This window comes from Crocuta crocuta, unplaced genomic scaffold (assembly GCF_008692635.1).
Source record: "Crocuta crocuta isolate KB4526 unplaced genomic scaffold, BGI_CrCroc_1.0 scaffold687, whole genome shotgun sequence".
Classification (NCBI taxonomy): Eukaryota; Metazoa; Chordata; class Mammalia; order Carnivora; family Hyaenidae; genus Crocuta; species Crocuta crocuta.
Genome location: NW_027530182.1, coordinates 4,298,935 through 4,320,640, shown reverse-complemented (window position 1 = coordinate 4,320,640; position 21,706 = coordinate 4,298,935). Strand labels below are relative to the sequence as shown.

General features: G+C 44.1%; 1 protein-coding gene across 2 annotated transcripts in view; it reads left to right on the top strand.

The window, feature by feature from the left end:
* The window catches only part of SAXO1 (stabilizer of axonemal microtubules 1), a 95,617-nt gene extending 89,560 nt beyond the window's left edge, over positions 1 to 6,057 (top strand). For both annotated transcript variants that reach the window (XM_077765068.1, XM_077765069.1), the window contains exon 4: positions 4,664 to 6,057. In XM_077765068.1, coding sequence (XP_077621194.1) covers positions 4,664 to 5,667 — 1,004 coding nt within the window. In that variant the 3' untranslated portion in view covers positions 5,668 to 6,057. The remainder of the gene's footprint in view (positions 1 to 4,663) is intronic.
* Positions 6,058 to 21,706: the final 15,649 nt, after the last annotated feature.

Below are 21,706 nucleotides of genomic sequence, written 5' to 3'. Positions count from 1 at the left end.
ATTCAATGCTGTGATGATCAAAGTCCCAGTAGACTGTTTTCTCCCCCCAGAAATTGGAAAGCTGACCCTAAATTTTATATATTGAAATAAATCAGAATAGCTAAAAATTTTTTTTTGACAAATGATACTGGAACAATTGAATATCCACATGCAAAAGATGAACTTAGGTTTTTACTTACATCATGCTAAAAAATCAGAAAAGATCAGAGACCTAACTGTAAAAGCTAAAACTATAAACCTTTTAGACTATGACACAGGAAAAAATTAGACCTTATAAAAATTTTAAACTTCTGTGTGCTTCAAAAGACACTGCTAAGAAAATGAGAACATAAGTGATAAATGGGAAAAAAAATAGTTACAAGTCACTTATCTGGTATAGAACTTGTATCCAGAATATGCAAATAACTCATAACTAAATACTAAGATGACAATTTAAAAAATGGGCAAATTACTTGAAAAAGAAATTTTACTGAAAAAAGATATATGAATGGCTAATAAGCATATGCGGAGATATTCAACACTGTTACTTTTAAATTTTTAAAACTTCTGGGGTGTCTGGGTAGCTCGTCGGTTAAATGTCCAACTTCTCATGGTTCGTGGGTTTGAGCCCCACGTTAGGCTCTGTGCTGACAGCTCAGAGCATGGAGCTGCCTCTGATTCTATGTCTCCGTTTCTCTCTGCTCCTCTCCCACTTGTGGTCTGTTTCCACCTGTAACATTTAAAAAAATTTAAATTTGAAAACTCTTAATTGAAGTACAATTGACATATAATGTTAAAGGTGTATAACAGTGATTCAACAATTATATACATTATAAAATGCTCATCATGGCAAATGTATTACACTGTTGGGGATGATATAGTGCTCTATTTTATACTTTTCATCTCTGTGACTTCTTNCCATCTGGATGTCCTCTTTAGAGAAGTGTCTGTTCATATCTTCTGCCTATTTCTTCTCTGAATCATCTCTGTGACTTCTAACTGGAAGTTTGTATTTCCTTCCTTCCTTCCTTCCTTCCTTCCTTCCTTCCTTCCTTCCTTCCTTNTCTGGATGTCCTCTTTAGAGAAGTGTCTGTTCATATCTTCTGCCTATTTCTTCTCTGAATCATCTCTGTGACTTCTAACTGGAAGTTTGTATTTCCTTCCTTCCTTCCTTCCTTCCTTCCTTCCTTCCTTCCTTCCTTCCTTCCTCCCTCCCTCCCTTCCTTCCTTCCTCTCCCTCCCTTTCTTCCTTCCTTTCTTTTGTTCTTTCTTTCTTTAGTTATTCCTTCCTTTCTCCCTCCCTCCCTCCTTCCCTTCTTTCCTTTCTTCCTCTCCTTTCTCTCCTTCCTTTCTTTCCTCCTTTTCTTTCTTGGTGGGAGGAAGTTTGTATTTCTTAATCTCCTTCACCCATTTTGCCCAACACTCAAAATGGCAACCACCATTATCCATATTTAAGAATCTGTTTTTGTTGTTGTTGTTCATTTGTTTTTAAAAATGTTTTCAATGTTTATTTTTGAGACCAAGAAACACACACACAGAGCACAAGCAGGGGAGGGGCAGAGAGAAGGGAGACACAGAATCCGAAGCAGGCTCCCGACTCCAAGCTGTCCACACAGAGCCTGACATGGGGCTCAAATCCATGAACCATGATATCATGACCACATACATGTGAAATCATATGGTATTTGTCCTTGTCTGACTTATTTCACTTAGTATAATATCCTCTAGGTCCATTCATGTTGTCCTGAATGGCAAGATTTAATGGACAAGTAATATTCCACTGTGTATATATACCACATTTTCTTTATTCATTCATCTATGAATGCACACTTGGATTGCTTCTATATCTTGGCTATCTTCAGTAATGTTGTAATAAACACAACTATTACTGGTTCTTAAAAAAATTTTTTTTAATGTTTACTTTTAGAGAGAACAAATGGGGGTAGGGCCAGAGAGAGAGGGAGACAGAGGATCTGAAGCAGCTCCTTTTTGAGAGTGGAGAGCACAATGTGAAGCTCCAACTCAGGAACTGTGAGACCATGACCTGACTCAAAGTTGGATGCCTAACCAACTGAGCCACTCAGGTGCCCCTGACTGGTTCTTTTTAAAGTATTTTCTGTGTCTTTGTTGAAGTTCTCATGGGAAGCTCTTCTCTAGAAGTACCACTACTTTGAACTCTCTGTCTGGCATATTGCTTATCTCTGTTTTGTTTAGCCCTTTTTCTGTGGTTTTGTCTTGTTCTTTCATTTGGGACATATTGCTGTGTCTGGTCCTTTTGTTTAACTCTCCGTGTTTATTTTTATTATCATCATGAATTATTGGAGAAATTTAAATCAAACTGCAGTGGGATCCCACTAAACACCTTCTACAATGTCTGTAATGAAAAAACAAGTGTTGGTGAAGATGTGGAGAAATTGCTGGTGTGAATGTAAAATGGTACTTCCACTTTGAAAAAGTTTGTACTATCTTAAAAAGATAAACAGATATGCCATATAACGTAGGTTATACCATTTACCTATCTACCTAAGAGAAATGAAATCTATATCCGCACAGACTTGAACGTGAATGTTCATAGAAAATTTCCTAATAGCCAAAAAGTACAAAAAACCCCCCAGTATTCATCAATATTTGGATAAGCAAAATTTGGTGTATCCATATAATGTTCAGCAATAAAAAGGGGTGAACCGATCCATGCTACAACAGGGATTAATCTCAATTATGTTACATGAAAAAGCCAAATTCAAAACACTATTGTGCAATTCTGTTTATATAAAATGTATAGAAAATGTGCATTTATAGAGACCAAGAGCAGATGGAATGGTTGCCTGGTAATGGTAATAAAGATTAATTACAGATGGGTTTGATCGATCTTTTTGGGGTAGAAATGTTTTATAGCTGGATTTGGTGGTGGTTGTACAGGCCTGTAAAAGTTACTGCATAATTAAAAAATGTAATATGGTGCATTTTGTTTTATACAGATTAAATCTCGGTAAAGGTGTTTAAAAAAAAAGTGTGCCTATGGAGTCCATGGGTATTAGCTATATACAACCAGGGCCCTTGAGAAGCTGCTTTTGTACTAACCCTTCATAAAGCTGCAAAAAAGAGAATTCCCTGTGGATTCAGAGGGTCCACTAGCACTTCATATTGGTTACTTTAGATCTGGTAATTCATGGGCACAGTGGGTATACTGTAGGACTTGGGTGTGAGCCCAGTATTACGAAAAGAATGGGAGCAGTATCAAAGTGAGTGAAGGACCTGGTTTGCTCTCATGTTTTTCTCACCTACATTGTGAGTTTCAAAGTTGCCCCTCAGATCTGTGTGGGGAAGTTACTTTAATAAAGTCTCTTGTGCTGTTTGAGGACAGAACCTCCTCAGGATGCATGGGGGCCATCCTTAGGGCAGATTTTCTTTGGGTGCAGACCTCTTGGCCATTCCAGTCCGCTAGCAAAGGTTCCTCTTGAGGCAGACATCTTGTCTGTTAGATACAGGTGGCCAATTCTTTCCGTTCTTCAAACATTATGAAATTTTCCTCCTCCTGCCAATATTCTCTGATTAGTTTTCACTAGCCTTTTCTTGAACCTTCATTATTTCTAGATATACAGTGCTTCTAACTGTAATACAGGCTGTCAGAAGAGCATACTTTGGAATCAACTATGTGGTTTCAGTTCCAACTCTTAATTCCCTAGCCATGTGACTTTTAGAGAAGTTTATTAGCCTCTTTGAGTCCTGCTTTTGGAAATCTGTGAAACAGAGATAATTACACCCATCACAAAGGGTTATTGTAAGAAGGAATAAGGTCATGTGTGGAAATTCCTGAGCACAGTTAGCTGGTATATAGTCCATGTTCCTTGACTGTCAGAGGCAGGGAGTGGTGTGGGTTCAGAGCTTGGGTTCTGGAGCTGGATTCACATTCATGCTTTTCTACTTCTAGCCAAGTGACCTTGGCAAAGTTCCCTACATTCTCTGTGTCTCTGTTTCTGCATCTATAAAATGGGAATATTGAAAGACCCACCTGATTAGGTCTGTCTGAAGATTAAATGAGTTAATATAGAAAGTAGTTAGGACATTGACTATCACATGATAAACTCGACGCAGGTGGCCGCTGCTATTCTCTCACCAGCCAGTACAATGCCCTTATTCCCTGGGGCAGCATATTTTATTTCTATGGATTAAATGTGTAGGTTAAAGGATACAATCATGGTCACCCTATGGATGGGAAGGGAGGTCTGTTTGGACCGGCTGGTGGCCCACCAGTGGTGGATTGTGAATCTCCTGTCTCACTACAGCAAGCATATCTTCCCAGTCTCTCTGTGCTGATTTAGAAAGGGTCCTTCCTCACAGAGGAACAGAATTGTTCTTAGATCAGGGTAAGCCAGTGGTTGGACTCCTCATCTGGAATCAAATCCCTAGGTCTTCCCACAGCTGTGGACCCTCTAAAATCCCTGCCTGCAGCATTGTGGGTTATGAGGAGACTCCTATAAATTTATCTGTTCTGAGCAGTAACTGCAAGTACCATAATGTTGAAATATTAAGTCCTTGGTTGAGGCGGTGGTAGGAAATATTCTTCCTTTGTCTCAAGGACCATCTCAGTGGAGACTGGTTTAAGGCTTTGGAGCCCCTTAGAATACATGTAGCTTATGTGGACTTGATTTATAAGTCATTACCACTTCTACTTTATTTTTAGCTGATTATTTACCCTGGAACCAACCAAGACGAGAGCTACTTCGTCCAGCACACCACTACCAGCCAGCATCAACCAGGTTTGATAGTAGAACTACACACCAGGATGACTATTCTGTAAAGGGCCTAGTGAGCACCACGAGCTGTAAGCCTCTGGCCATGCCCAAGCTCTGTAACATACCCCTGGAGGATCTGACTAACTACAAGATGAGCTATGTGGCCCACCCAGTGGAGAAGCGCTATGTGTATGAGGCAGAGAAGTTCAGACCCTCTACAATCCCCTTTGAAAGCCTTACCACCCATAAAGAGTCCTACCAGGGCCTGATGGGAGAGCCAGCCAAGAGCTTGAAACCTCCAGCCAGGTACTGTGGTTTAGAAACGCCTTTCTCTAACACCACTGAGTTTAGAGATAAGTACCAAACTTGGCCAACACCCCAGATATTCTCCAAAGCTCCTGTCACCTATGTCCCTCCTGAAGAAAAGATGGACCTTCTGACAACAGTGCAGGCCCATTACACATACCCTAAGGGTGCCCCAGCTCAGTCCTTCCGACCGGTGCTCTCAATCAAGAAGGGTGGCCACTTTGAAAGCTCCACTACCACCAAGGACGACTACAAGCACTGGCCTGGGATACACAGGGAGCCAGCCAAGCCCGTTCCCCAGCTGAACCTTCCCACTGAGCCCTTGGACTGTCTGACTACCATGCGGGCTCACTATGTTCCCCACCCACCCATCAATACCAAAAGCTGTAAGCCTCCTTGGGCTGGCCCCCGAGGAAATATCCCTGTGGAGGGCCAGACCACATACACCATCAGCTTTACTCCCAAGGAAATGGGCAGGTGCCTGGCTTCATACTCTGAGCCTCCTGGCTACATCTTTGAGGAAACGGATGCTTTGGGGCACAAGATATACAGGCAGGTTGCCCAGACAGGCTCTCAGCAGAGCAGCCGTCTTAATGTAGGTGATTCGGAAAACCCTAACCAGCAAGAGTTGGCAGTGTCAGCCTGATTTTAAAAAACTGTTACTTAGAAATTGCACAATACTTTTAAAAGCAGATGATTGAGAGTTATTCGTTGGCCAAAGAAGAATTCCCCAAAATGGAAAAAAAAAAAAAAAAGTCTTCATCATCATTTCCAAGATACTTGAATAAAATGAAAATCGCTTGACTCAAGGAAAATGACATTTAATCACTGGCTAAATACTCCCCTTAACCCTTCCTTTGCTGCCTATCCCCCTTGGACCCTTACCCTGTGCTGATGGAATCAAAGCTGGTCTCAAGGGTTTCTCTCTGAACCAGAAGTATTTTGTGAATTTAATCATTGCATGGACTGACATTGTAATTGACCCTTGCCAAGTATGAAGTGCTAAAGAATAAACTTTATTTTAGGGGGGAATGGATCTATAGGTCTGTGTATTCATCCCTTGTGCTATCTCTGCAGAGAGCAGACTGTGTTCCTTGAGACATTTGGGGAGACTGTAGACTACAGCCCCCATTGCATCCCAGTACTAGTGAGAATACCTTGTCTCCGGTCTGGAGTTTTGTGTTCTCTCTTTCCATGGCTGCTTGTCAGGGCATCTCTTCTACCTTTTCACACCATGACATTCCAGCCAAGAATAGTGCTGTCTGAATGGGCATTGGGTCTGTTTAGTCACAGGAAATGGAGGGGGTGGGGGAGAAAGAGAGCCTATGGAAGTCCCAGGGGAACATGGACCTGCCAGATCTCTCTTACCCCAACATTAGTGCTGGCTCTGATTCCAGAGAGTGGAGGCAGAAAAAGGGACCCTTCTCAAAGAGGTAGTTGGCAGGCACCCTGTGGGCTGTAAGCAGAAACTACGGGCTCTTCTAAGTTCTTGGAGCCTGGACATATTGCTCTATGCTGGGCTGGTTTTTGGAAGGCTAGACCTGCTTTTCCTTAAGATGACAGCTGTGACCAGACTTGTGACAAAGCTTGACATAGTGATGAGTTGGACCCTGTCTTGGAGAAAAGCTGGAGGTTTCTCCTTTGGGTGTAAGGCTTGATTCTAAGGCTAGGAGATTTAGGCGATTTTTTTTAACAATTTATTTTTGTTTGTTTATTTTGAGAGAAAGAGAGACAAAGTGGGGGAGGGGCTGAGAGAGAGAGAGAGAGAGAATCTCCATCAGGCTATGCACTGTCGGAGTGTAGCCAGACATGGGGCTCGAACCCACGAACCGTGAGATCATGACCTGAGCCGAAACCAAGAGTTGGACGCTTAACCAACTGGGAGCCGCCCAGGTGCCCCCTTTTGTTTTGAACTGGAAAGAATTGGCCAAAGATTTTGTCTAAGAGGACCTATGCCAGGGTCAGATGGACTCTGGTTGAACCTCAGTCAGAGGGATGTAGGCTGACACCATGGACACTTACCTCCCTTTTGACCCACAGAACCCAAAATATATTCCATAGTTTTAGAAAATTTGGGAGCAGTGTGTGTGGGAGAAGATTTCAGCTCAAATCTGAAGACTTGGGTTTAGGCTCAGTGCCTGGTTCACGGGCGAGAAACCTCTATCTTTTATCTGGGGTCCAGTCTTTCCATGCCTCTTACTTACCTGGCCCAGACCCCTCAGGGGTCTTGCGCCTTGCAGCCTCACTATGAGGCTGGTTTGTATTACTGAATTGGGATCAAAATCATTTAATCCTCTTGTTGGTTGTACGGGGTCTGGATACCTACCTTTATGGGGTAGAAAGGCTCAGAGAGGGTATGCACCTTGCTTAAGGCCACAGAGCTTAGAGTACCAAGGTCAAGATTGGAACCCAGGCATTCTGATTCAAGATCCAGTGCTCTTCCCACGGCAACAGGTACCTCCCATCGGCTATGTCCCAGATCGCATGGCCCCACGAGCACCAGCAAACCACATTCTCTCTGTCTGAGCTCCTTCCTGCAGTGCATTAAGCTAAAGGAGACCACTAAGGAGGGTAAGTTCTATTGTTTTTATTTCATCATATTTTACAAATCAGAACAATATTGACAGTTGACGTGAAAAGCCAACTAATGCTAAGTGTTTATAAAAATGGAACAGTCTTTTAGGCTCCAGCCTCTTGGCCTCCCCCATTATTGGTTCCCCAGAGAAAAATTTAGCATTATTTTATCTGTTTCTGTTAATATTTTCCTTCATATCCTTAAATCATATACACATACTCTTGTCCATTGACTTGCTAATTTTAGACACGGTCTGTTTTGGTAGATTGGGAATTATAGTTCTCTTATACTCCCTGCTTCTCCTTCCCCTCTTCTAAGTATAGTTATAAGACCATACTCAGTATATCAAGACCAATAAACTTTTCTAATGTTTATGATGAGTAAAAAGAAACTGAAGAAGGATGGATGGACCTGGCTGATTAAAGAGTGTTAGCTCTCTTGTGGTGAGGAATTTCCTCTGAGTCCTTCCTTTGTGACATTGAAGGGTTATGTAACTCCAGAGTGACTCTAGACTAGATGAGCCATTTAGAGCCATCCCTGCCTTGCCCACTTCTCCCAGAAGTAAAGAATCTGTTCTCTCCTACTGTCTGTCCATTTTGGTCTCAAAATATCTTTATTATGACAGTGGTTAATACAGTAAAAGATTCAGAAAACATGGAAATCAGATAAGGGAGGGTACAAGTGGCTGTTAGGAGACTAGTGGAACCCAGTGGCTAACAACATGTAAGGAGAGAGTCCAGCAGACCTGGGTTTGCTTCTTGGCCCTTGTCACCACTGGCTATGAGACCTTGGTCAAATCCGTTAAAATGTGAATAATAGCAGTACTGGCTCCATGGGTTCATTGTGGGTGTTGAATGATAGAATAGAGGTCAGTCACTTAGCCCTGGCTCATGGGTAACTCTAATTAAACATACGTGAGGATGATGGTGATGGTGATAAAGATAATGAAGATGGTTGCTGAATTCTACCTAGAATCTACCATGATTTTATTGGTGATTGTTTATAAGTGTGAAAGTAAGCAGAACTGCTTGTGTGTTTTATTTGACCTCATTTACAAAGTAATGCTCACTCCCCCCCCCCCATATAGTTGAATTAGTGTTTAGTTGTTCCAAGTTGGGGTTCCTACCTGTGCTCCCTGGAAATGTCATTTTAGGAAGTAAGTGGAGTCAGAAGGAAGGAAGCAGGGTGAGCTGAGCAGATGGGACCTTGGTCCTCCCCTCGCCCCCACCCCCACCCCCGCTCTTGTTCATCAGTTCTGTGTATCCCATACATAAGTGTTTGTGGGAAACACCTCTATGAAAACACCCGACCACACACACACACTGCTCTAACAACTGATAGGGTTGTGTTCAACAAACTCTGGTAATGGACACTGTCAAACCCTTGGAGATATGTGTCAAACACTTGGAAATAAATTTATAACTTATATCGTATATTTTTTCCCTTGTGAGAATGAAGTGGGCCCTTAATCACATACCATAGCCCAATGTCTCAAGGCTTTATGCATATTAAAAAAGAAAAATTATTAGAGACCAAGAGGAAAAGTATTGCGGCCTAGCAGGCAACCTGCTCCAGCGCAGAACCGAGTATGCTTTGGGGATGAGGTCCTGGGGAAGAAAAGAGGGATAGGGCTTCGGAAGCCCAAAGATGGCAAATTCTGTCCTATCGAAGGAAAGCAGAGTCTCCGAGTATGACTGATGGGCCGCAGCTAAGTGAGATTTGCTGTGTGGAGCCCCTGGGCCGGTTGGGCACAGTCTGCTGTTTTGGGATATGGTGCACCCCAGCCGATGAGGCCCCACTGCCCACAGTGGTGTCTCCCTGACTGTGTCAGGCCTGGGGCAGCGCCTGTGTCAGTGGGGCAGGTAGTATCTCCTGGTTCCCTGGACAGTGGGCTACCTCATGAGTGATGACACCAGCACATCACTCTCATATTTTTGGTGATCAGGAACTCCCTCTCTACTTTGCCCCCCAATTAAGGTATAAACAGAGCACTAAGAACATGTTTTTTTTTTTTTTTTTTAATGTTTTTTGATGTTTATTTACATTAGAGAGACACACACAGAGTGTAAGCAGGGTAGGGGGCAGAGAGGGAGGGAGACACAGAATCCGAAGCAGGTTCCAGGCTCTGAGCTGTCAGCACAGAGCCCGATGTGGGGCTCAAACTCATAAGCTGTGAGATCATGACCTGAGCTGAAGTCAGATGCTCAACCGACTGAGCCACCCAGGCGCCCCAAGAACACATCAGAGGACCTGCATTCAGATACTTGTTTCATTCTCTCAAGGGTCAAGATCTTTAAGGATGATCCCCCTCCTTTTTGGTTTGGCTCTAAGATCATAGGCCAGGCAGTGCCTGGAGTGTGGAGATGGTGGGTCCATCGTAAGTGGGTCTTTCAGCCATCCCCATCATTAGCACCATTTGTCCCTCACTTTCTGTGTAGCCAGTGTTTCAAGCCCCAAAACCGTGCTGAGTTCTGCCTTGCAGACCTGCTCCCTGTCAGCTCTCTCGTGTGACTGTTTTATTTGAAGGTGTGGCTTCCGCTTCTGCACTCTCAGTCTTCCTTCTCCCATCTGTTTCTTGTCGGCTTCACATTTCTTGAAATCCCTTGTCCATTGACAGCCCTCCTTCCGTCTTCCTCACTATGGTGTTGGTAATTTCATTATTGATTTATTGGAGCTTAATGTGGTGTATGTGAGTGGGGCAGGAAGGAGAGCGGCCCAGGCAGGCAGCCTACCACTTGACCTTGCATGGGTGGAGCCACGTGGAGGTGATGAAGCACAAATGGGATTTTGTTAGGGTTTTTTTTTTTTAATGTTTTATTTATTTCTAGGACAGAGAGAGAGAGAGAGAGAGATGGTGTGAGCAGGGGAGGGTCAGAGAGAGAGGGAGTCACAGACTGAAACAGGCTCCAGGCTCTGGGCTGGCCGTCAGCACAGAGCCTGACGCGGGGCTCGAACCCACGAACCGCGAGATCATGACCTAAGCGAAAGTCTGACGCTTAACCGACTAAGCCACCCAGGCGCCCCATTGTTAGGGTTTTCTTAACTAGAAAGTGCACCTGGAGGGTGCAGTGTAGAATAAGTACTGGGCCAATGGTACACATAGGCGAAGGGAGCCCTGGTTTGGACTTCTGAGCCCCAGGCTGTTTCCCAAGGCTGCGCAGACAGCGTCAACCAGTGCTCGCCCACTGGCATCCTTGGCCTCACCTATCACCCTTCTCACACATCGCCAGCAGCTTCCCAGAGGGAAGGTCTGTGGGGCTCAGAGACAGCTCTCAACCAAGCAGAGACCACAGCCCAGGTACGACCTGAGGAGACACAGTCCTGGCCAGAGCCGGACTCCGTGCCGGGGTGGCTGGGGGAGCAAGCACTCTGTCTCATGGTTTTGCTTTCCCTTTGTGTCCTCCAGGCACCTTCCATGGTAGCCTTGTTGCCTTGACCATGTTCAAAGCAACATACACAGAATAACTGGCTGCCCCACCCCAGGCTTCTGAATCTAAAGCAGGAGTGAAGCTACCTGTTCCGTGGCAGGGCGATTGCTGCAGCCATACCTTTCCAGCCTTTTGGGGTCTGGTTGGGCATAAAGATGAACTGAGGGATCTATTTCCTCTAAAAGTGCTTTGCAGCTGTGCTGTTGGCAGGAGGAAGCTGGTGGGCCGGCTGGGGGTGTGCACAGGCTCTAACTGCAGATTAAATGGTCCCCTGGCCGAGGCCTGCTCTGCCATCCCCCAGGCCCACCATCTGGTCAGCATCCCGGAAGCGGGAAGACAGAGGCCCTTCTGAGCATAAGTCCTGGGGGTGGGGGCCAGGGAAGGGGGTTTGCTTTGGCAGAGCAGGCTCAGAATTTCCACACGGCTGGTGGAGCAGGTGCTTGGCCCCTCCCCACTTTGTGGGTGCCACACGAGCCCTGGAGCCTTCCAGAGCATGTGCTCTGGATTCTCGAAAAGGCATCAGGGTGACGCTAGGCTGTGCTGTGCTTTCAGTCCTACTTCTGCACCACAGGTGCCCCTGGTCTCTGGTCTCTGGTCTCTGGATCCCTGGATGCTGACATGAGAAGTCCTGATGGCTTTTTCTCGTCGAGCCTCCTGGTGGGGCAGCAAACCCAGGTTGACAGTAACCAGAGGGATTCAGGAACTTTCCACTCTTGTGACTGAATCTAACACTGATTTGTCCTGAGCTTTTACTACCCAGACCAGCCTGCCTGCGACCTGTACCCTGCCAATCTACCCAGGGCCAAGGTGAGTCTTTTATTGCCAAGGAGGCAACGTGGTTACCCCCTCATGTCCTAGATCTCCATCCATTTCACGTGATAGGATCATGAACAGAGTAGCCCACAAATACCCTTTAAATATGCAAGTAGCTACTTGAGAAACAGGCAGACAGAATGCCCGAAAAATGACTAAAATTTGGCATCTATGCCAGCGAACGACTTATAAATTAAGAAATAGAATTTTTGGCATGATAGGATCTCCCAGACTTAAAAAAAACAACAACCCACTTTTCATTTTAAAATTTCTGAGCAGAGTTCAGTGCTTGCTATCAACTTGGCGAGGCTCTTTGCTTGGCTCAGTGTTAGAACACCTCCCATATTTGAAGGCCAGTTATTTGGAAACTTCCATGTCCAAAACTGAGGCCAGAACCTGGACACACGCTGGCTTTAAGGTGCCAAAATCACTGACAAGTTTCACATATGGAAACTCAGGTACTTTATGCAGTGCACACCCCTGATCCTGGTGTTCACTTTGCTCATATTGGCTCCTTTCCCTCATTTATTATTTTTCTTTCTTTTTTCTTTCTCCCCTTCTCTCCCCTCCCCATTCTAATGAGTTTCTCCCTTTTTAAAAAGTGTTTAAATTCATTTTATTTTAATTTAATTTATTTTTTTCTTAAATAGTTTATTGTCAAGTTGGTTTCCATATAACGCCTAGTTCTCAGGCAGAGAAGGACAGTACCATATGTTTGCACATATAGGTGGATTAGGAGGAACTTAACGGAGAACCATGAGGGAGAAGAAGGGGAGAAATAGTTGGGGAGAGGGAGGGAGGCAAACTATGAGAGACTCTTGAATGCTGAGAACAAACTGAGGGCTGATGGGGGTGGGGGAGAGGAGAAGGGGGGTGATGGGCATGGGAGAGGGCACTTGTTGGGATGAGCACTGGGTGTCCAATGAGTTTCTCGTATCTGGGTTACTAGCCCTCAGGAGAGCAGGGCAGGGGGGAGGGGAGGGGCTTCTGCTAGAGGTCAACACCTAAACAGAAAGGGGTGACAGCTGACAGCCTGGCAGTGGGGCTAGAGATCAAAAAATGGTTTAAAATGCAGAACTCAAAAGTATGGCAGCTCAGAAATTATGGCCTCAGTGTAATAATTTAAAATTGTGTGTTTATATACACACACACACTTGCACATGTACATACACATGCATTTTATTAAGTCTGGAGAAATATACCACAGTTTATGCTTATGACCCCAATTTAATAAAAATTATAAAAAATTATACACATGTACTTTTCAAGTCTGGCCAAATGCATCAACAGCATTGGGTAAATGAATTCCCATTTGTCTCATTTATCCAGAAATATAAGGGAATGGAGCTTTGGAGTATTTTAATATGAAGTGAACCTATAGGTAATATCTATTAGCCTTTGTGAAGGTGTTTTCTATGGAATACAAGTCCTGTGATATGGTCTTCAAAAAAAGTTCATTGGACATAGAGGTTTGGGAGTTTGAGATTCATGTTGTATAATATTTTGAAGGCTCTGTGAAACCCTATATTAAGGGAACCTTGTTTAACTTTATATAACTCAGTGCATGAATCAGTATTCTTGCAATTACAAGTGCACAAGTGAGAAAGGGAATTTTTTGGTTCAGGCAAATGAACAGTCTAGGGCTTTATTTGTGGGCTTCAGGCACAGCTGAATCCAGGGTCTTGAAGAATGAATTGGGTGTTTGGTCTTCATCTTTTGCCTTTATTTTCTTCTGCACTGCCTTCTTAGGCAGACCCTTTCCTCATGGTGGCTTCCAGTGATTTTAAGCTTACAACAGCCTTTTAGCTAAAGGGCTTTTCCTTCCCAGTGGTTCCAGAAAAAAAAAATCCCTGAAATGAGTCTCTCTTGCCTGTCTTGAGTCTCATGTTCCCCTCAGAACTGATTGCCATAGCCAGGGAGAATGAAAATCCTCCTTGTCCAGGACTGAATCAGCATCCACCCCTAGACTGATTAGTGTTTATGGGTGGGATCAACCCCATGCGAACTACATGAATGTGGGAGGGCTTGGGACAGGGTGGGTCCCCAAAGGAAGCTGAGGTACGGTTTCCAGGCAAGGGGAGGGATGGATGCTGAGCAAGCAGAGACAACAGTTTCCAACTCTGACAATAGAGCTCTTTTATTGTGCAAAACCTATTGGAACACACAGGGAGAAACGCTGCCAAGTGCTCATCATGCATTTTTTTCAAGTAAGTTTAGAATACAATAAAACACGGATGCATGCAAGCATGTGGTGGAACCTTTCTTTGATGATTTAAAAACCTCAGTGAATCCTGCTGTGCCTCAGGGTCAACTCTGAGTGTTGAAACATCCTGGTCATTGACCATTGAAATTGTTTGGCTTCTTGATAAATGGGTGGTTCTGGCACAGGCAGAGTGCAGGGCCCAGGGAGCCTGGGAAAGTTAGTTTACCAGAGAGTAGACGCAAGTCTGTTATCGCCTGTGTTGAGTTCTCTTAAATTCTGACAGCAACAGCACCTGCCATCTCGTTGCATCCACATGTGCCTCCCGCGCTTACTGTTATCCCTTCATTCAGGTGGAGGAGTGAGGGGAATTGAGGCTCAGAAGGGTAAAGTAGCTTGGGGCAATGATGTTTGCCTCCCAGTGGAGGAAATGATGTAGAACCAGCTGAGTGAACAGGGAACTGACACCATGGATTTGAAAGAAGGGGAAGGCTGGAGAGATGCAGGAGGCTGTTGACGTTGAGGGATAAGAATGAAGTTTTGAATACCTTTCCAAGGCCATGCGGTGTACAGGTGTATGAGCTCTGGGAACGGTAGCTGTGTGTGTGTGTGTGTGTGTGTCTCCATTGTTCCTTGTACTCCACACTCACCTAGTCACTCATTGCTCCTGGATACACACAGATACTTACAAAGATGTTGGTTGGGTTGCAACAGGACTTCTACATACAATGTTTTCTTACTTACAAGGCTAACGTATAGGGAGAAATGATTACATCTAGGAGCTGAAGGTTATTTGAAGAGATCTTTAAATTTTTAAGCTCTTTTTTAGAAATAGTTAATTACAGTAAGACTAGATTTTTATTGTTGAAGAAGATCCCTTGGGCCTTTTCAAGGAAAAAGGTAGTTTCATCTTGTGATTTGGTAGCATGCAGTCATATCTATTGTGTTTGTTTTACTATAACCTTCAAACAGTGGTTTTATTTATTTATGNGTGAGTGGGTGACCAGAGCATTCTGTGATTTCTAGCAACGTTTCCACTTTCTGTTTCCCCTTTCTGCACTATGACCCATAGGGAAAAAGGGGTCTTCTCTGAAGTATATAAGGAAAGATTTCCCAAAGTTAGAGTTATCAGACACTAGGTACCTTGAGGGAGAAGAAGGGCAGTTGTCTGCTTGGAGGGCAGGCATGGCTTCCTTGANTTTATATAATTTATTGTCAAATTGGCTTCCATACAACACCCAGTGCTCATCCCAAAAGGTGCCCTCCTCAATGCCCATCACCCACTTTCCCCTCTCTCTCACCCTCCATCAGCCTTCAGTTTGTTCTCTGTATTTAAGAGTCTCTTATGGTTTGCCTCCCTCCCTCTATGTTTGTAACTAATTTTCCCCTTCCCCTCCCCNTTCCCTCCCTCCCTCCCTCTCCTGGCCCCTCTCCCCCATCTCTCCAGCCACAAATATCCAGGTCTTGTCCTCAGGATCTCCATGTCTCTTTATCATGTAGTACAGTTTAGCCTTGGTCTATTTCTTTTGTATTCCCACCCACCATCATCTTTTCAGCCAAATGAAAGATCATTTTTTGGGGGGATCTAGTTAGAAGAGTGGATATTATGTATTTTCAAATTAGTGTTTTTGTTTTCTTTGGGTAAACAGTGGTGGAATGCCTGAGTTATATGGTATTTCTACCTATAATATTTTGAAGAACACCCATACTCTTTCCATGGTGGTTGCATTAATTTGCATTCCCACCAGCAGTACAAGAGGANAATTTTCCCCTTCCCCTCCCCCATGGTCTTCTGTTAAGTTTCTCAAAATCCACATACGGGTGAAAACAATATGGTGTCTGTCTTTCTTAGCATAATACCATCCAGTTCCATCCACACTGCTGCAAAATGTCCAGATTTCATTCTTTCTCATTGCCAAGTAGCTTCCCATTGTACGTATAAACCACACCTCCTTTATCTGTTGTCAGTTGGTGGGCATGTAGGCTCTTTCCATACTGTGGCTACTGTCGAAAGCACTGCTATGAACATTGGGGTGCATGTGCCAAGGATACAGGAGTGCTGATGCATAGGGGCACAAACAGTGGTCTTTAGGGAGGTTTTGCCTCTTGATTACCAAGCTCTTTAGGATTCCATAGTTCCGAAACTGCTGTATTTCCTACTTTTGCCCTGGGAGCCCATCTGACTCCAGTCTCTCATGGGACCCTTTTCCAGACCCTTGGGTCTGCTGTGGATCTCACTATGGTCTTACCCCAGGGACATCTCCTGGGGCCCCGCCCAGGTGGCCTCAGTTGCTTTCCAGCAACTCCTTGGTTTTCATTTGCCTCTACTCCATCCAGGGAGTCTCCCTCTGAAGCCAGGTGCAGTGGCTTCAAACCCTTGCTCTTTCTTTTCACGTATCTCATCTTATATGTCTCCTCCTCCTTTTCCTCCTCCTCTATCCCATAACCCCTGTCTTCGCTCTGGTCCTCAGGATAGATGGACAACACTGACCACACTTCTTCCTTCTCCTCCAACCATCCATCTGTATGTACATACAAACATATATTTATTCATGCCTTCAGAAAATCTATCTTGGGTGCCAGGCACTCTTCTGGGTGCTTTGGATGATATCAGTGAGTAGAGCACATACAAGTCCTGCTGCTGTGGGTCCTACAGTCTAGCGGAGTAGACAGAAACTCATTAATAATAATAAGCAATGAATAATTGTATATAATAAGGTATGATGTATAATATAAATAAAATAACCAACACATAAAATATGAAAAGCATAATAAGTGAATTGTTTGGTAAGTTACAAGGTGATGGGCACATGGAAAAGGAGAATGTAATTGGAATGGAGAAGCCTAGGAGTTCTGGGAGGCCCAGGTGGTATTTAATGGGATGGTCAGGTTGGGCCTCATTGAGAAGGTGNTCTCCTGAGGAAGGGAAGCAAAAATAATATAAAAACAGAGAGGGGGACAAAACATAAGAGACTCCTAAATATAGAGAACAAACTGAGTGTTGCTGGAGGGGGCTGTGGGAGGGAGGATGGGCTAAATGGCTAAGGGGCATTAAGGAATCTACTCCTGAAATCATTGCGCCATGTGCTAACTTGGATGTAAATTAAAAAATAAATAATAAAAATAAAATAAAAATAAAACCAAAACCAAAACGAAAAAGAGGGTTCTCTTGACATCCTCACCAACACTTGTTATTTCTTGTCTTTTTCATACCTGCCATTCTGATAGGTGTGAGGTGATATTTCATTGTGGTTTTGATTTTGCATTTCCCTGATGATGAGTGATGTTGAACATCATTTCATGTGTCTGTTGGCCATCTGTATGTCTTCTTTGGAAAAATGTCTATTCAGGTCCTCTGCCCATTTTTTAATCAGATATTTTTGTGTGTTGTACATTTTAAAAATATATTTTGGATATTAGCCTTCTATTGGATAAATCATTTGCAAATATCTTCTCCTATTCACTACACTGCCTTTTGGTTTTGTTGATGGTTTCCTCTGCTATGCAAAAGCTTTTTATTTTGCTGTAGTCCCAGTAGTTTATTTTGCTTTTGTTTCCATTGCCTGAGCCCGAGAAATTACTGCCTATGTTTTCTTTTAGGAGTTTTATGGTTTTAGGTCTCAGATTTAGGTCTTGAATCCACTTTGATNGGGCACCTGGGTGGCTCAGTTGGTTAAGTGTCCGACTTCAGCTCAGGTCATGATCTCACAGTCTATGGGTTTGAGCCCCATGTCGGGCTCTGTGCTGACAGCTCAGAGCCTGGAGCCTGCTTCAGATTCTGTGTCTCCCTCTCTCTCTGCCCCTCCGCCACTCGCTCTCTGCTTCTGTATCTCAAAATAAAATGAAGACATAAAAAAATTAAAAATAAAAAAGAAGGTGATGTTTGAGAGTCTCAAACGGGGAGATGACTCCGGGGGAGATGACACATAGAGCAAAGGCCCTGAGGTGGGCACATTTCTGGGAGGGCTGTATAGACCATGGCCAGGAATTTGGCTTCTACTCTGAGGCGGGCCAATGTCAAGCTCCAACTGGGAAGTGCCCAGATCTGGTATATGTTACAACCATCCCTGTGGTCACCCGGGGTGATGTGAGGGGGCTGTAGGGGGGAAGCGATTAAGCAGGGGCTGGCAGGATGCAGGGCCATGCCAGGCTGTAGAAGTGGAGCTGATGAGAAAAAGGTCACATCCTGGGAATGTTGTGAAGGCAGGTTACATGGAGTTGGTGATTGGAGGTGGGGTGAAAACAAGTGGGAATCAAGCATGTCTCTAGAACCTCGGGTCGCAGAGACTCGGAGGATGGGGTCTCTGCCCACTGAGTTTGGGGAAGGCTAGAGTGGACATGTGAATGCTGCATGGCCAGCAGGCTGCTTCTGAGAAGCAAGGTACAAGCAGGGTTTTTGAGGAGGCTTCGCAGTCAGACTGGCCTGACACTTCCACTCACTGCTGTGGTCCCCGTGTGGTCTATGTGAGTGGGTGACCAGAGCATTCTGTGATTTCTANTTCCTCTGCTATGCAAAAGCTTTTTATTTTGCTGTAGTCCCAGTAGTTTATTTTGCTTTTGTTTCCATTGCCTGAGCCCGAGAAATTACTGCCTATGTTTTCTTTTAGGAGTTTTATGGTTTTAGGTCTCAGATTTAGGTCTTGAATCCACTTTGATTTATTTTTGTGTATGGTATAAGAAAGTGGTTCAGTTTCATTCTTTAGCATGTAGCTATCCAGTTGTTCCAGCACCATTTATTGAAAAGACTGTCTTTTCTCCATTATATATTCTTGCCTCTTTTGTCATAGATAAATTGACCATATATGCATCCCTGTTTATTGTAGCATTATTTACATTAGCCAAGATATGGAAGCAGCTCAAGTGTCCATTGATGAATGAACAAAAATGTGTATATACACACACATGTACACACACATACACACAGACACAAAATGACTGAATATTACTCAGCCATAAAAAAGAATGAGATCTTGTCATTTGAGACAACAGATAGACCTAGAAGGTATTATGCTTTTCAGTGAAATAAGTCAGGCAGAGAAAGACAATTACCGTATCATTTCACTTATATGTGGAATCTGAAAAACAAAACAAATGAATAAACAGACTCTTAAATACAGAGACCTGGTGGTTGCCAGAGGGGAGGTGAGTGGGGGATGGACAAAATAAAGGCAATTAAGAGGTACCAATTTTCAATTATAAAATAAATGGGTCACAGAGATGAGAAGTACAGCATATAATATTGTAATAACATTGTATGGTGACTGTATGTACTGTGGTGAGCATTGAGTAATACATAGAATTGTTAACTTGAAACTAATAAAACATTGTGTGTCAATTATACTTCAGTAATAAAATGAAAGAAGAGGAGATATTGTAAATACTTACAATTTTCTTTTATTTTTCAGCCACAAAGTCAGACCCGGCCCTGAAATGAGTGAATGTGTGCAGCGAGGAAAGACGGGAGGACTGGTGGGGGAGAGAGAGCTTTGTGAGTACAGGATTCCCTGCCTTTGACAATTGATTTTGGTTCTCAGGTTGCATCCACCTCTGTGGGCTGTAAGCTCTGAGAGGCCCATCTTTCCAGCTTTGCCACAGGGAGGTGGGAAAAAAAGTTACAAAATGGTACAATCTTGAGGAAGTGTTGAGTAACAAACATTTATAGCTTCCATATTGGCCTGTGCTTGGTCCCAAGAAAGAAATCACAAGGGAAAAGCAGGTGGGGATGGGTGTGGTGGCTGGTATTCCATGGCTTATGGGTAGGTAAGAAGGGAAAGGAGAATGGGACATGGAGCTTTCAAAGAACTGAGGCCAGTTACCCAGGGAAAGTGACCAGAGATGAGGTTGCAGGGCACCTCAGGACATGTTAAGAAGTCTGTTCCTTATCCTGACAACAGTGGGAAGGCATGGAAGGTTTTAAAACAGAGGACTGGTATAACCCAAACCATCTTTTGAGAAGATCTCTTTGTGAATGGACTTATGCCATTTTGGCTAATTACTGATTTCTGAGTTACCATGGGAAAAGAGGTAGCTCCATCCAGAGAGTCTGGGGCTCTGTGTCTCCACCTTTGCAGCCTTACTCCTAAGGTGGTGTGTTTCACTGAAAACAATTCCAGCCCAAAGTGTGGCACAGGCCTACATGCTAGCAAACTGGCCCAACATAGTCCTATAACCTGCTCCTTGAACTCAAATAAATTATATTGTCCAAATCCAGACACTCTGATAGTTACTCCAAGGTGAATGTTCCGACAATAAGATCAGCCAAAAACGTCTCTAGTCAAATCAAGCAAACTAAGCAGAGTGGCTTAGGAGGGGCAGGTTAGGGTGGAGTAGAGAACCAAAGACAGCTCTAGATTTGGGGCTCCAGGCTGATGGATTTGTTGGATTCTTAGACTGTTAATACAGGGGCAGTGGTGCCATGTATCCTTTCCAGAACTCTAGGACTGCTCTTCTCACAGGTGCATAATTAATGAACTTTGCACAATTAAGAAACCCTCTAGTGCAGATTTAGATAACAGTATTTGAAATCCTTGCAAAATGGTCTCTTTTGGAGGGTGGATTTATGATTGGGTAATTAAATATTAGCTAACTGCCTTGAGGGTGTAGATTTAAGTTAGTTTTACACATGTGCATCCACTTACACTGATGTATTTGCAGGCAATGAATTTGTTCTAGCTGCTATATGGGGAGTAGTAGATTGGAGGGGGAAAAGAATGGGAGAGAGTAGATTTATTGAGTCAGGATACCTTTGCAGAGTCCTAGTGAGAAAGGATCAGGAATAAAAGGAACAAATCCTTGGGTGTTGACTGTGGAAAATATCAAATGAAGAAGAAAACTGAGCTGAGAACTCCCCCAAACCTGAGACTTCATGTTGGCATTTGTGGTGAGATATGTCTGCTTTCCTGATTGGACTCTGAGTTCCCCGAAACAGGGACTAGACTTTCACCCCATGTCCCCAGGGCCCATCCTGGGCCTGACACAGAGTTGGTGGTTGGCAGGAGTTTATCAGACTCTGAGGGAAGGGGAAGGTAAGTGATGGGAAAAGACACCAGGAGGAGATGAGAAGAAAAGGGATAAAGGCTTATCTGCAGGGGGAGGTAGAGTGAGGTCCACCAGGACCGGAGGAGGACTTTGGTTGTTTTCCATCCCAGCTGGACCTTAGTGCACAGGTTAGACCTTCACATTGCAAAGGGAGTGGAAGATTCAAATCAAGGGGGCTTGCTCCCAGTGCCTACCTTGAGTGGGTCCAGTCACTTGAGTGGCACTGTGACACACTGAGCTTTGGCTGTGGGACAGAACTACCCAGATGACTGACTGGATGACTTTGTCATCTTTCAGCTGGCCTCAGCTAAGTCATTTCCTGGCCCCTTTGTTGTTATTTAAAAAAAGGACGGTGAGGAGTAGGGAGGAGGAAGCCAAGCCCATGATGTACTTCATCACCACACTCCTCACCTTGGCCATTCAACATTTCCTAGAGTTGCTCACCTGGCTACTAAGCTGTTCACAGCTTGTCTTCTGTCGTTTTTGGGATTTGTAACAAGGTCAACCCTGGCTGTCACAAAGACCCAGAGGAGGGGTGTTTATATCATCTTGGAAAAGGAGGCAGGTTTCCCAGGCATGCTTTTGGATCTGGATGCTGACTGTGCAATCTCTCAGGCTCTCCAAAGCATTC